General features: G+C 38.3%; 1 protein-coding gene across 2 annotated transcripts in view; it reads left to right on the top strand.

The window, feature by feature from the left end:
• The window catches only part of HSDL2 (hydroxysteroid dehydrogenase like 2), a 60,120-nt gene that overhangs the window by 21,926 nt on the left and 24,982 nt on the right, over window positions 1-13,212 (top strand). For both annotated transcript variants that reach the window (XR_004902305.1, XM_028524475.2), the window contains exon 7: window positions 12,563-12,757. Coding sequence is in view for 1 of the 2 variants with exons in the window: in XM_028524475.2 (XP_028380276.1) it covers window positions 12,563-12,757 (195 nt within the window). In the remaining variant the exon portion in view is untranslated. The remainder of the gene's footprint in view (window positions 1-12,562; window positions 12,758-13,212) is intronic.

The raw sequence follows: 13,212 nt of genomic DNA on the forward strand, positions 1-13,212 counted from the left end.
GATTATGCTATTACAGTTTTTCCATATCCCCCCTTTATTCCCTTCTGCCCTGCACACCTCCTCCCACCTACATTCTCCCCACCTTTAGTTCATGTCCATGGGTCCTACATATAAGTTCTTTGGCTTCTACATTTCCTATACTATTCTTATCTCTCCCTGTCTATTTTCTACCTACCATTTATGCTACTTATTCTCTGTACCTTTTCCCCCTCACTCCCCCTCACACTCCCCTGCTGATAACCCTCCATGTGATCTCCATTTCTGTGATTCTGTTCCTGTTCTAGTTGATTCCTTTGCTTTTGTTTTTGTTTTTTTTTAGGTGTGGTCATTAATAGCTGTGAGTTTGCTGTCATTTTACTGTTCATATTTTTCTGTCTTCTTTCTCTTAGATAAATCCCTTTAACATTTTATATAATAAGTGCTTGTGGTGATAAACTCCTTTAACTTGACCTTATCTGAGAAGCACTTTATCTGCCCTTCATTCTAAATGAAAGCTTTGCTGGATGGAGCAATCTTGGATGTAGATTATTGCCTTTCATGACTTGGAATACTTTTTTCCAGCCCCTTCTTGCCTGCAAGGTCTGTTTTGAGAAATCAGCTGATAGCCTTATGGGAACTCCTTTGTAGGTAACTGTCTCCTTTTCTCTTGCTGCTTCTCAGATTCTCTCCTTATCTTTAATCTTGGCTAATGTAATTATGATGTGCCTTGGTGTGTTCCTCCTGGGGTCCAATGTTTTGGGGACTCTCTGGCCTTCCTGGACTTCCTAGAAGTCCATTTCCTTTGCCAAATTGGGGAAATTCTCCATTATTTTTTCAAGTAATTTTTCCATTTCTTGCTCTTCCTCTTCTTCTGGCACCCCTGTGATTTGGATGTTGGAACATTTAAAGATGTCCTGGAGGTTCCTAAGCCTCTCCCCATTTTTTTGAATTCTTGTTTTTTCATTCTTTTCTGGTTGACTGTTCATTTCTGCCTTCTGGTCCACACCATTGATTTGAGTCCCAGTTTCCTTCCTGTCACAGTTGGTTCCCTGTACATTTTCTTTATTTCACTTAGCGTAGCTTTCATTTTTTCATCTAATTTGCGACTGTATTCAACCAATTCTGTGAGCATCCTGATTACCAGTGTTTTGAACTGTGCATCTTATAGGTTGGCTATCTCTTCGTCACTTAGTTGTATTTTTTCTGGAGCTTTGATCTGTTCTTTCATTTGGGCCATTTTTTTGTCTCAGCATGCCTGTTACGTAGTAAGGGTTGGAGCCTTAGGTGTTCACCAGGGCAGGGCAACCCACGTTGCTAGGTTGTGATGCTGTATGTGGGAGAGGGGTCCAAGAGGGAACAGTGCCACTTACTCTGCTCTCTGCTGGTTTTCAGTCACTTCCCCCCACTACCCACAAGCAAATCGGGCCCTTCTGGTGCTGATTCCCAGGTAGGTGGTTTGTGTACATTCTAGGACCCTGTGGGTCTCTCCAACGATGGGAGTTTCTCCCGCTGCTGCCTCAGCTGCCACTGGTGTTTTCAATCAGAGGTTTGAGGCTTTATTTCCCCAAGCTGGAGCCCTGGGTTGCCCTGGAGTCTTGCTCTGCAGTTGTTCCTCGGAGTTTATCTGCATGCAAACATGGGACCACCAGCTCCACTAGCCACTGCCTTGCCGGGTCCGCCAGCTGCCGCCTTGCCAGCCAGCTGCAACCTTGCCTGGCCTGCTCCATTCTGCTGCCTCACTGGGTCCACCAGCCACTGCCTTGCCTCAAGTCCTCTCTGCCCAGCTGCCCGTCTCCACCCCTCCTTCTGGTCTGGATGAATGTTTCTTCTTTAATTCCTTGGTTGTCGGACTTCTATACAGTTCAATTTTCTGTCAGTTCTGGTTATTTTTTGTTTTTAAGTTGTTGTTGTTGCTCTTTTGGTTGTGTGAGAAGGCATAGTGTGTCTATCTACACCTCCATCTTGGCCAGAAGTCCCCCTGCCCATTTTTCAATTGGATCATTTGGTGTTGAGTTTTATGAGTTCTTTATATATTTTGGATATTAAACCTCTGTTGGAGCTGTCGTTTGTAAATATCTCCCATTTGTTTGGTTGCCTCTTTGTTTTGTTGTTGGTTTCTTTTGCTGTGCAGAAGCCTTTTAGTTTAATACAGTTTCATTCATTTACTTTGTCTGTGTTTCCCTCACTTTTGGGGTCAAATTCATAAAATGTTCTCCACAACCAAGGTCTCTAAGTTTAGTACCTGTGTTTTCTTCCATTGGGTTGGCCAAAAAGTCTGTTTTTTTTTTCTATAAAATAAAAAGACACATTTTTCATTTTCACCAAAAACTATTGATTTGGATATTTTTATCCTGTCAGCTATCTCGTGCTATTGGCTTCTAGTGGGTAGAGGCCAGGGGTGCTGCTAAACATCTTCCAATGCATAAGACAGCTCCACAGCAAAGGATTAGTTGGCCAAAATGTCAGTAGTACCAAGAAACTTTGCAAACCACTTTGACACTTTCACTCAGTCACAGCACCTTGTCCATACACTGCACAAATCTTTTTTTGTTTCAGTTACAATTTTACCTTCTTTGAAATAATAAAGCCTAATATACTGAAAATGTTTTGTGTTTTTTCCATCTTCAGTATTAAAATGGCTGCACAAAAATTCATCAATTTTGATGTTTTCTTAAATGCTTGCTGATATGACAGCACTAACAGTACAATCTAAAAATTGTCTTGAATGAAGTTAAAGACAACTAAGCACTACTAGAACCATCATACAGAAAAAAACTAAATGAACTTTTTGGCCAACCCAATATGTAATTTATTGTTTTAGCTCTTATATTTAATTCTTTGATCCACTTTGAAGTAATTTTTGTACATGGAGACAAACTATAATCTAGTTTCATTCTTTTGCATGTGACTTTCCAGTTTTCCTAGCACCATTTACTAAAGAGGCTTTTTTTTTCTCCATTGTGTGTTTCTGGCTCTTTTGCCAAAAATTATTTGCCCATATATATGTGGTTTTATATCTGGACTCTCAATTCTGTTCCATTGATTTGCTTGTGTTTTTCTGCCAATACCATGCTGTTTTGATTATCGTAGCTCTGCAGTATAATTTTAAGGTAGTGTGATACCTCCAGCTTTATTCTTTTTTCTCAGAATTGCTTTGGTTATTGTTTTTTTTTTTTTCTGGTCCCATATAAATCTGATGGGTTTTTTTTTGTTCTATTTTGTTAAAAATGACATTGGGATTTTGATGGGTATTGTGTTAAATCTATATATTGCTTTAGGTAATATGGCCGTTTTAACTATGTGGATTATTCCAATCCATGAACATGGAATATCTTTCCATTTCATTGTATCTTTTTCTTATCTCTTTTTATAAAGCTTTGTAGTTTTTCAGGTCTTTCACATTCTTTGTTAAATTTGTTCATAGGTGGGTTTTTTTTTTTTTGGTTGCAATTGCAAAAGGATTTTTTAAATTTTATTTCTGAAGTTTTATTATTAGTATATTCTTGTATACTAATAGCAGTGGATTTTTGTACGTTAATTTTGTATCCTGCAACTTTATTTGTTTATTGTTTCTAATAGTTTTTTAGTGGAGTCTTTAGGGTTTTCTATGTACAGAATCATGTTTTCTGAGAAAAGTGACACCTCTTCCTTTCCAATTTGGTTCCTTTTATTTCTTTTCTTGCCTTATTACTCTGGCTAAGACTTCCAGAACTATGTTAAATAAGAGTGGCGAGAGTGGGCCTCCTTGTCTTGTTCCTGATTTTAGAGGAAGAGCTTTCAGTCTTTCATCATTGAATATGATATTAGTTGAGGGTTTGTCATATAAGGCCTTTATTATATTGAGGTACTTTCCTTCTATTCCTGTTTTATGGAGTGTTTTAATTGTTAATAGATGTTTTATTTTATCAAATGTTTTTCTGCATTTATTGATAAGATCATATGATTTTTATGCTTTTGTTAATGTGGTATATTACATTGATTGATTTGCATGTGTTAAACCATCTTTCTTGCCTTGGAATAAACCCTGCTTGATCGTGATATATAATTTTTTTTGATGTATAGTTGTATTTGATTTGCTAGTATTTTGTTTCAGATCTTTACATCTGTATTCATCATACATATTGGTCTGTAGTTTTCTTTTTGTGTGTTGTCCTTGAAAGTTTTGGTATCAGGGTTATGTTGGCCTCATAAAATGTGTTAGGAAGTACTGCCTCTTCTTCAGTTTTTTCAAGGGGTTTGAGAGTGATAGGTTTTAATTCTTCTTTGAATATTTGGTAGAATTCACTGGCGAAGCCGTCTGGTCCTGGACTTCTACGTTTTGGAAGGATTTTGATGGTAGCTTTGATTTCCTCACTGCTGATTGGTCTATTTAGATTTTCCAATTCTTCACGGTTTACTCTAGGAAGGTTATATATTTCTAAGGACTTATCCATTTCTTCTATCTTATAGAATTTGGTGGCATATAGTCTTTCATTGTATTCTAGTACGATCCTTTGTATCTCTGTGGTGTCTGTGGTAACTTCTCCTTTTTCATTTTTGGTTTTGTTTACATGTGTCTTTTCTCTTTTTTCCTTAGTCTAACCAGGGGGTTATCAATTTTACTAATCTTTTCAAGGAAGCAGCTCTTTGTTGTGTTAATTTTTTGTATAGTCTTCGTGTTCTCCATTTCATTCAGTTCTGCTCTAGTTGTTATTTCTTTTGACTTTGGGTTGCTTTTGTTCTTTTTCTAGTTCTTTAAGATGTAATGTTAGGTTGTTTCTTGGGATTTCTCTTGTTTCTTGAAATAGGCCTGCAATGATATAAACTTCCCCCTTATTACTGCTTTCACTGCATCCAGAGGTTTTGATATGTTGTATTTTCATTTTCATATCTCTCTATAGATCTTCTGATCTCACCTTTTATTTCTTCATTGACACAATCATTTTTTAGTAGTACGTTGTTTAATCTCCACAGTATGCATGGGGTTCTTTACTTCCTTTTTGCAGTTGATTTCTAATTTCAAGGCCTTGTGGTCAGAGATTATGCTTGGTATAATTTCAGCCTTCTTGAATTTTTTAAGGCTAGTTTTGTGACCCCACATATGGTCTACCCTTGAGAATGTTCCATATGCACTAGACAAGAGTGTATAATTGATGTTCTGGGATGAAAGGTTCTATACATGTCAGTTATGTCCATTCGGTATAATGTACCATTTAAGGCTGATACTTCTTTATTGATTTTCTGTTTGGGTAATTTATCTGGAGCTCTCAGTGTAGTATTAAGGTCCCCAACCTTAATTGTGTTTTGGTCTGTTTCTTCCTTTAGCTCTATGAGTAATTGCTTTATATATTTTGGTGCTCCCTGAATGGGTGCATATAGATTAAGAGGTGTTATGTCTTCTTGATGGAGTGCCCATTTTATCATTATAAAATATCCATCTTTGTTTCTTGTTACATTTGTTATTTTTAAATCTATTTTGTCATATAAGTATGGCTACACCTGCTTTTCTGTGTGTGTTATTTACTTGGAGAATTATTTTCCACCCTTTCACAGATGTGTCTCTGGAAAGCAGTGTATGGTTGGGTTTTATTTTTTTATTTAATCTCCTGCTCTGTGCCTCTCTATTGGTAGATTCAGTGCATTTACATTTAGGGTAAGTACTGATGTATGAGGGTTTCCTATAGTCATTTTGTTCTTTGTTTTCTGGTAGCTCTGTGCCTACATTGGTTCTTTTCCTCTGTGTTTCTGCCTCTTGAGTTTGTTTGGTGGTATTCCATGTTTCTTCCTTCTGTTTCCTCTTTTGTATCTTATGTGTCTCAGCCTGTTTGTTCAGTCCCCAGTTAGGGTGCATATGAGAGGCAACCAATTGTTGTTTCCCTCTCACACTGATGTTTCTTTTTCTCTCTCCCTTTCCCTCTTTCTAAAAACAAATAAAATCTTAAAAAAAATAAAAAATAAACTTGTTAAAAATTAGCAGTTATAATTAATCTGTAAGGCTCTTATTACCTATTATTTAGATCCTGAATTATGGAAAATTTCAAACGTATATACAGATGTACACAAGTGGAGAGCACAGCACTACCTCATGTATTATTCAGCTTCAACACTTTTAACACATGGCCAGTCTGGATTCGCCAGCCCACGTGCCTCCATCCCCTTCATCCATCCCCACCTGTGCCCCACTAGATTACTTTAAAGCCAGTCTAAGTTACACTGCCATTTAACCTATATATACTTTAGTATGCATCTTTAAAATATAAGGCCTCTTTTTAAAAAAGAAACCCATAAAATCATTATCATAGCTAAAATTCATGAACTATATAGTACTTTAATATCATCAAATATCATATCAGTGCTCTAGTTTCCTCAGGTGTTTCAAATGTTTTCCTTGCAGTGAGTCTGTTCAAATCAGGGTCTAAACAAGTTCCACACATTTTATTTATGTGCTATGTCTCTTAAATGTTTTTTAATCTTTAGCAGTTACCCTCTTTTTCTTTATTTCTTTGCCACTTATTTCTTGAAAAACCAGGTCATTTAATCTTACAGAATTTCTAACATTCTGGTTTTCTTTTTTCTTTTTTTTTTCTTTATCGATTTTAGGGAGAGCAGGAGAAAGAAAGAGAGAGAGAAACAGCAATTTGTTGTTCTACCCATTCATGCATTCATTTGTTGCTTCTAGTGTGTGCCCTGTTTGGGAACTGAACCCACAACCTTGTCATATCAGGGTCATGCTCCAACCAAGTGAGCTATCCAGCCAGGGCATGATTTTTCTTGATTCTTTCCACTGGTTCATTTAACATATTCCTGTATTCACTAGGGGCCTTTACATTGTTTATTCCCATTCTTTTTCCTTCTGGCATTATTTTATATATTTTCATCACTCTGTAAATACCTACTAGACAGTTACCATGTGGCAGACACTGTGCAGGTTCCTGGGGATACTTCTTTGGCATTTTCACATAGTAGATGACTAGGTTGGTAGGAGTTGCCCATTAAAAGTACATTTAATCCAGTATTTTTATGAAGTACTGTAGCTTTGTGGGTACTATTGAACTGAAGTGCCACATATGGCAATGTGAAATGTATCCAGAATTCTAGCTTAGGAACAGATGAGGGATTTCTTTTCATCTGCGCTTCCCATCTGCTGTGTGTTGGGTGAAGGGATTTCCTCAGCTCCAGGCAGTAGTGAGAGGTCTAATGGGCCGGTATTGAAGCCGAGGAAATAAGGGGCTGCTGGGCTGCGGGTAGGACAATGTGGAGCACTGGGGCATGTTGCCGATGCGACTCTTAGGAAATTTAACTGTTGCAGCCAGCTCTCTAGTCTCCATCTTTCTTTTCTTCTAAGGACTCCAGGAGTCAATTGTTAAAATTGATTCCTTTCTTCTGTAATTTGACCAAGGTTCCTTTATTTCCTGGTCCAGTCTGGGATCAGAACCATTTTTTATTGCTTCTTTGTTTCTCTTATGTTTCTGTATCAGACACAATTCTTTTAAGATTTTCTGGAGAGGATTATTCTTTGCAATGGGGTAAAAGGTAAGAGTGAAAAAGAGTTTCTACAATATTTTTCAAACCATATGCTAAGACTCATTGGTGAGTCATGAAATTGATTTAGTGAGCCATGAAATCAATTTAGTGGCTTATGGAATTAATTGATTTAGTAGGCAGCAAATGGCTATACAATTTTTTGTTGTTTTATTTCTAATGGAATAAAATAGAAAATATTAGAGTATTACACATAGTAAGAGTCAGTATTGTTTCATATGTAAATATTATACATAAATGAAATTGTTAGTATATATATTATGTATTCTTAGTCATGTTGGTAAACAATGTTACTTAGTGTAAATCACCGTCAAAGACTTTAAAAGCTCATACTTTACTGTGACCTTTTTCAACTTCCTTTCCTTCTCAACCTCCTGCTCCCACGTCAAACATTGCTGTTACTAAAGTTAATAGATAGTGAAAGTCAGGCAGGCAGAAAGGAAGGACTCTGAGACAACCAAAGTCCTAACATAATATTCTTGTACCTCTGTTATGTTGCTTGTTACTGTCTTTTCATTCATCTGGCAAACATTTTTATATTCCAGGCATAGTTCTCTCTACTATTCATTCATTACATATTTAACAGACAATTTATCATCTACTGTGTACAAGGCATTAGGGGGTATTAAGGTGGATGTGATGCAGTCCTTACCCTCAAAAGGCTTACCATTTAGTGTGGGAGATGAAAAACTGTTTGCGTTGTACTTTACCCTTCCCTCCCTGCATCTACTTCCTGAATCTTTAGGTTTTTGGGATCCTGGGGTAACCAAATTGAAAGAAGCCTGGTCTACTCTAAAGATTTTAGATTTTATTCATACAACAAATATTTATTGGGCACCTGTTCTAGTTGCTTCAGATACATCATAGAACAAAACAGACAAGATTCTCTGTCCTTAAGGAACTTCCAGTCTAATTAGGAAAGACACAATAGATAATTAACATCATGAAAAATAAAATATACAGTAATGCTAAAAAGTAGACAAGGTAAGGGGGATTTGGAGGTAGGGAGAGTAGGTTGCAATTTGAGAAGGTGACATTTGAGCATGAACTTGAAGGAGGTGATTAGCCTTGGGAATGTGTTAGCCATGAGTTATCTGAGGGAAAAACAGTGAAGGCAGAGGAAATAGCCAGGGTAAAAGTCCTATGAAGTGAGCATGCATCATGGCATCATGGGAGAGCAGGGAGCAGGCCAGTGTGGCTGGAGTGAGAGAAGGGAGTAGGAGATGAAGAGATGATGCCAGTGAGGACATGGCGCCAGATGTTATAGGTCCTTGCAAAGACTTGAGTTTTTACTCTGAGTGAAATGAGGAACTTTTGCAGGGTTTTGAGCCCAGGAGGGACCTGATCAAGCATAAATTTGGGAAAGCATCTCTGGCTACTCTGTCTTAGGGGGCAAAGGGAGAAACAGGGAGACCAGTTCAGAGGCTGTTGCAGTAACCTAGACACTGATGGGTGGCAGATGTGACTGGGTGATAGCAGTAAAGGTGGGGAGAGTGGTCAGATTCTAATTTATTTTGATGCTAGAATTGACAATATCTGCTGGCAGATTAGTTGTGGGACGTAGGAAAGAAAGAAGAGTCGAGGACAACTCTCAAGATTTTTGGCTTTGGTAACTGGAACAATGGAGTTGGCATCAGCTGAGCTGGGGAAAGCTTCAGGTAGAACAGGTTGGAGAGCAAGGTTTGGAGTTCAGTTGGGGCATCGTGTTTGAGTATCCATGTGGAGGTGGTCCCCAGGCAGCTGAGTTTGCAATTATGGCAGTCAGGAGAGAGGTCCAGAGGGTACTGGAATTTGTGGGTTATCAGCATATAAATCGTATATAAAGCCACAAGTCTAGGTGGTATTATCTAGGGAGAAAACAGAGGAAGGGAGAGGACCACTAACCAGTAAGAAGTTGGGAAGAAGAGAGAGACCCAACATAGGAGAGCAGGGTAGAAAGAAACTGGAGTATGATATCCTGAGCCAATTGAAGAAAGTGTTTCAAGGGAGAATGATCAACTGTGTCAAATATTGCTGATAGTTTTTATAAGATGGGGCCTGATGTTGGATTTAGTATAGTAGTATGCACGTATTCTTCATATCACTTACAGTATTTGTAAGTAAATTATTAATTTTTTAACTAGAGTGTAACGTCTTGTGAGAATGAAAGCTTGAAAGTAAAGACAATGTGTGTTTATTTTATTATGGTCATTATAGCTACTCAATAAATATTTGATGAATGAATAAATGCATGTCTTCTGCCTAGCTTCAAAATAGACATTCTGAACAAAGCTTACATAAGAAAGGAGGAGGACATTACATGAGAGGGAATGTGGAGGACAGTATCAGGATGGACAGAAGTCATCTCACTGCCAAGATCTTTACTTTAGCTTTGAGATGTTCATTTTAGAAGTTTTACTAGACATCTTGGAACCGTTGGTATTATTTGGGTTCTAGATTTATTGGCACAGTAAATTCAATCTACAGTCATATTCCTTGTGATACATGGCGTAATTCATTATGCCATGTGCTTGTACTTGATACTTTTGAAACATAACAGGAGTGTTGTGTCTCAAGCTGTAGGTCAGGAAAGGAGATTTCCTAACAGAGGCAAACAATTGAAATGAGACCTTAAGGGGATGTTGGAATTAGAAGAACTGGGCAAGATGTTCCTGGCAGAGGGAACAACATTCCAGGCAGAGGGAAGGAACAAGAAAGGCTATAGTATGGGAAGATGTTTGGTGGAACTACAAGGAGTTTGACCTGGTGTCTGCGTGATAGGGTGTAGGCTCTCTATATTCCACAGAACTTGAGCAACTGCAAGTAGTTCGGATTGACTGGAATATTGGGTGGGTTTGAAGCGGTGAGGGAAGATGGATGAGCTAAGTCCCAGGTTTTGATTGCCAGGTTTAGGAGTTTGAATTTTAGCCTACATTCAGTAGAGAACTACTTTAGAATTTTGAAGCAGGAGAGCAATAGTAAGTATAGGGAACACAGGAGCAGTGAAGTGATCGGATTGTTGATGAAGTTTAAGAAGTGTAGTCTGGAATCTGAATATAGGATGGCTTGTAAGACTGTGGAGAGAGGAGGCAGGAAAGTTAGCTAAGATAATGGCATTATTTATGACCAAGGCAATGAAAATGGATTTGAGAGGGTGTCTAGCCCTCTAGCTGTTTGTTCAAACAGCTAGAATCTCTATTCAAACAGTTTGAATCTCTATTCAAACAAGTAAGATTCCTCTTCCGAGACTGTGTACAGTGGCTTTCTGTCTCTGCCTACTGGAACCTGAAGTAATCTCTCAACATTACTGCCCTTTAAGGAAAAGGAGATTTATTGCACTTAATGGGATGGATACAGTGTAACATATATTATCATCAATCAAAGCAGGTTCCAGTCTGTTTGTCCTCTCTGGCTCTGAATGCCTTCTCTACACCAGCTACATTACCCCTCTGGGCCTAGACTTTTGACCCCACTGAATTTAGCTGATCACACTGATCGCAGATCAGTGTGCAGGCTTCTAGTAATTTCACAACAATGAGGCTCTCAGGCCCCCAGCTAGGTTACCTTCAAAAATATAATTTTTTTCTTTTTATAAAATCCATTTCATAGTTCCTGCTGAAATGGAGGGTAGGGCAGAGAGGAGGGATGAGAGCTGCTATTCAAAATGCCGGCGGCCTCTTACCTCTTGGCTGGTCAGAACAAGTGTATAGAGGAGGGAGGTCAACTTTGGGGTAGATGTCCTGTGGGTTGGGGTGAGGAGTCTGGGAATAAATGACAGCTACTGATCTCAGTCCTGGCAGCAGAGAGGAAGATAACAATACCCTCTCAGAACAGTTTCAGTCCTCTGTCATGTGGACCACATTGCAAATTGATGTGAGAGCTCAGCTAACCAGGGAGGCCAAGGTGACAAGGTGACAGAAACTTCTCTGTTGCTAAAAACCAAAACTAGCATACTTGTTTTTCAAAGGACCTAGTTTCTGTTTTCTCATGGCAGTTTATACCATATTTCATTGATTCTGAGATGCCCATGCTTTACACTTTCACATCTTTGATATCAGGATTCCCTTAGAATTGACGATATATCATAGTTTAAGGGTTTTTTTTCTTAGTGGTACACTTTATAATGAGTGCTACCTTTGGTTTACTCAGTGAGTGAACAGAAGAATATATGTGTGCTTGGCAGGGGCTGGCAGGTGTTAAAGAGGTGAGATAAGCGCTCTCCCCAGAGAAGAAGGACTCAAAGGCAATGCTGATGTTTTAAACCTGATATGCAACGCGTATGTTTATGTGAAAGGAAGTCTCCCATTGATTTTAAGACTCATGTTACTGTTTTGAGCAAGCTGTAATCAGGAGACTTAATCTGAAGCTACTAGATACTTTCCCAGTTATTCCTTAATAAGACTCAAGTTTTAGGGTCACCTTCAGGATTCTTACGATCTGAGCTACATCAGCTTTCACTACAGATCATGTATGTTCTTTTCCAAAAGTCATCAGTGAATTTCATGTTATGATGGATCCAGTTGTTAACCTCTACTTATTGAGTTCGTGTGGTGTGTTTGTCGTTGTTTTAGGCACTGGGCCTACAGTGATGAAAAAGAAAAAGCCTCTATATTGATATTGTAGAAGAGAGGAAAGAGAGGCAATAAACTTAAGAAAGGAGCTCCATAGTTTAGAAACAGGAAACTGAGACTGAAAGATGCTAACGTGGTTTTCCAAAAAATCATGGCATGGTTGACATAAAAATCTCAGTCATCTGACTTACAGGTCATTGTGCTTTCTATTATATCTTACTGGCTTTCTTGACTCTGAAGAATGCTATGCAAATTCTTAAGTATTCTAAATCAGAAAAGTCTAATTGAATTTTGCTGTGAGCCTCATGAAGGAGTTCTGTGTAAGGCACCATTGTGTAGAGCAAGGAAAATGTGTCTTCTACCCTGTTATGTCAACAGAACATTGAGCAAGTGCTTTAAGCTTTGATCTTGTTTTCACTACCTGAGAAACAAAGGGACTAGCCATCTTGCTTGTTACTTCCATAGTCCCGTTACTTGATTTGGAGTTATGGATGTGTGTGTTTTCTTTACAGCCATACACACTGCCGCTATGGATATGCTAGGAGGATCCGGTATTGAAAGCCAATGTAGAAAAGTTGACATCATTGCAGATGCTGCATATTCCATTTTCAAAAAGCCTAAAACTTTTACTGGCAACTTTATTATTGATGAAAATATCTTAAAAGAAGAAGGAATAAAAAATTTTGATGCCTATGCAATTAAACCAGGTAATGCTTATTGTTTTTAAAAATAATGATGTGTTTTTTCACATTTTTTGCAAGGAGCACAAATCTCTTTTGTGTGTATGTTTATGTGATTATAAAATAATATGCTCTTTTGAAAGCTGTCCTCCCAGTAAGGGGGAAAACCCCATCCCAGCACCCCTTAGAGAAGAAAGGAAAACAGAGGTGAGCTGGGGGCTTTTAAAGTGGTAAACAGATGCAGAAGGTCCCATCACCTCTCAGGCATTTCCAAATCTTGAAACCAGAAATGAAGATTAGTTTTTAAAATCACAGACTAAAGATTTTACTCAAGGACATGGTAACAGAAGACACAGCAGTGGGTTTTTCACAAAAGCTTCTTAAGATGATGGGCATTTTCTAAATGTTTGTTTCCTAGAGTAGCTTACAGGTAGATGGCGAAGGTGAGTGAGCAGGGCCAGTCTGATGTACAAGGGCATGAT

This window comes from Phyllostomus discolor, chromosome 3 (genome assembly GCF_004126475.2).
Source record: "Phyllostomus discolor isolate MPI-MPIP mPhyDis1 chromosome 3, mPhyDis1.pri.v3, whole genome shotgun sequence".
Lineage (NCBI taxonomy): Eukaryota > Metazoa > Chordata > Mammalia > Chiroptera > Phyllostomidae > Phyllostomus > Phyllostomus discolor.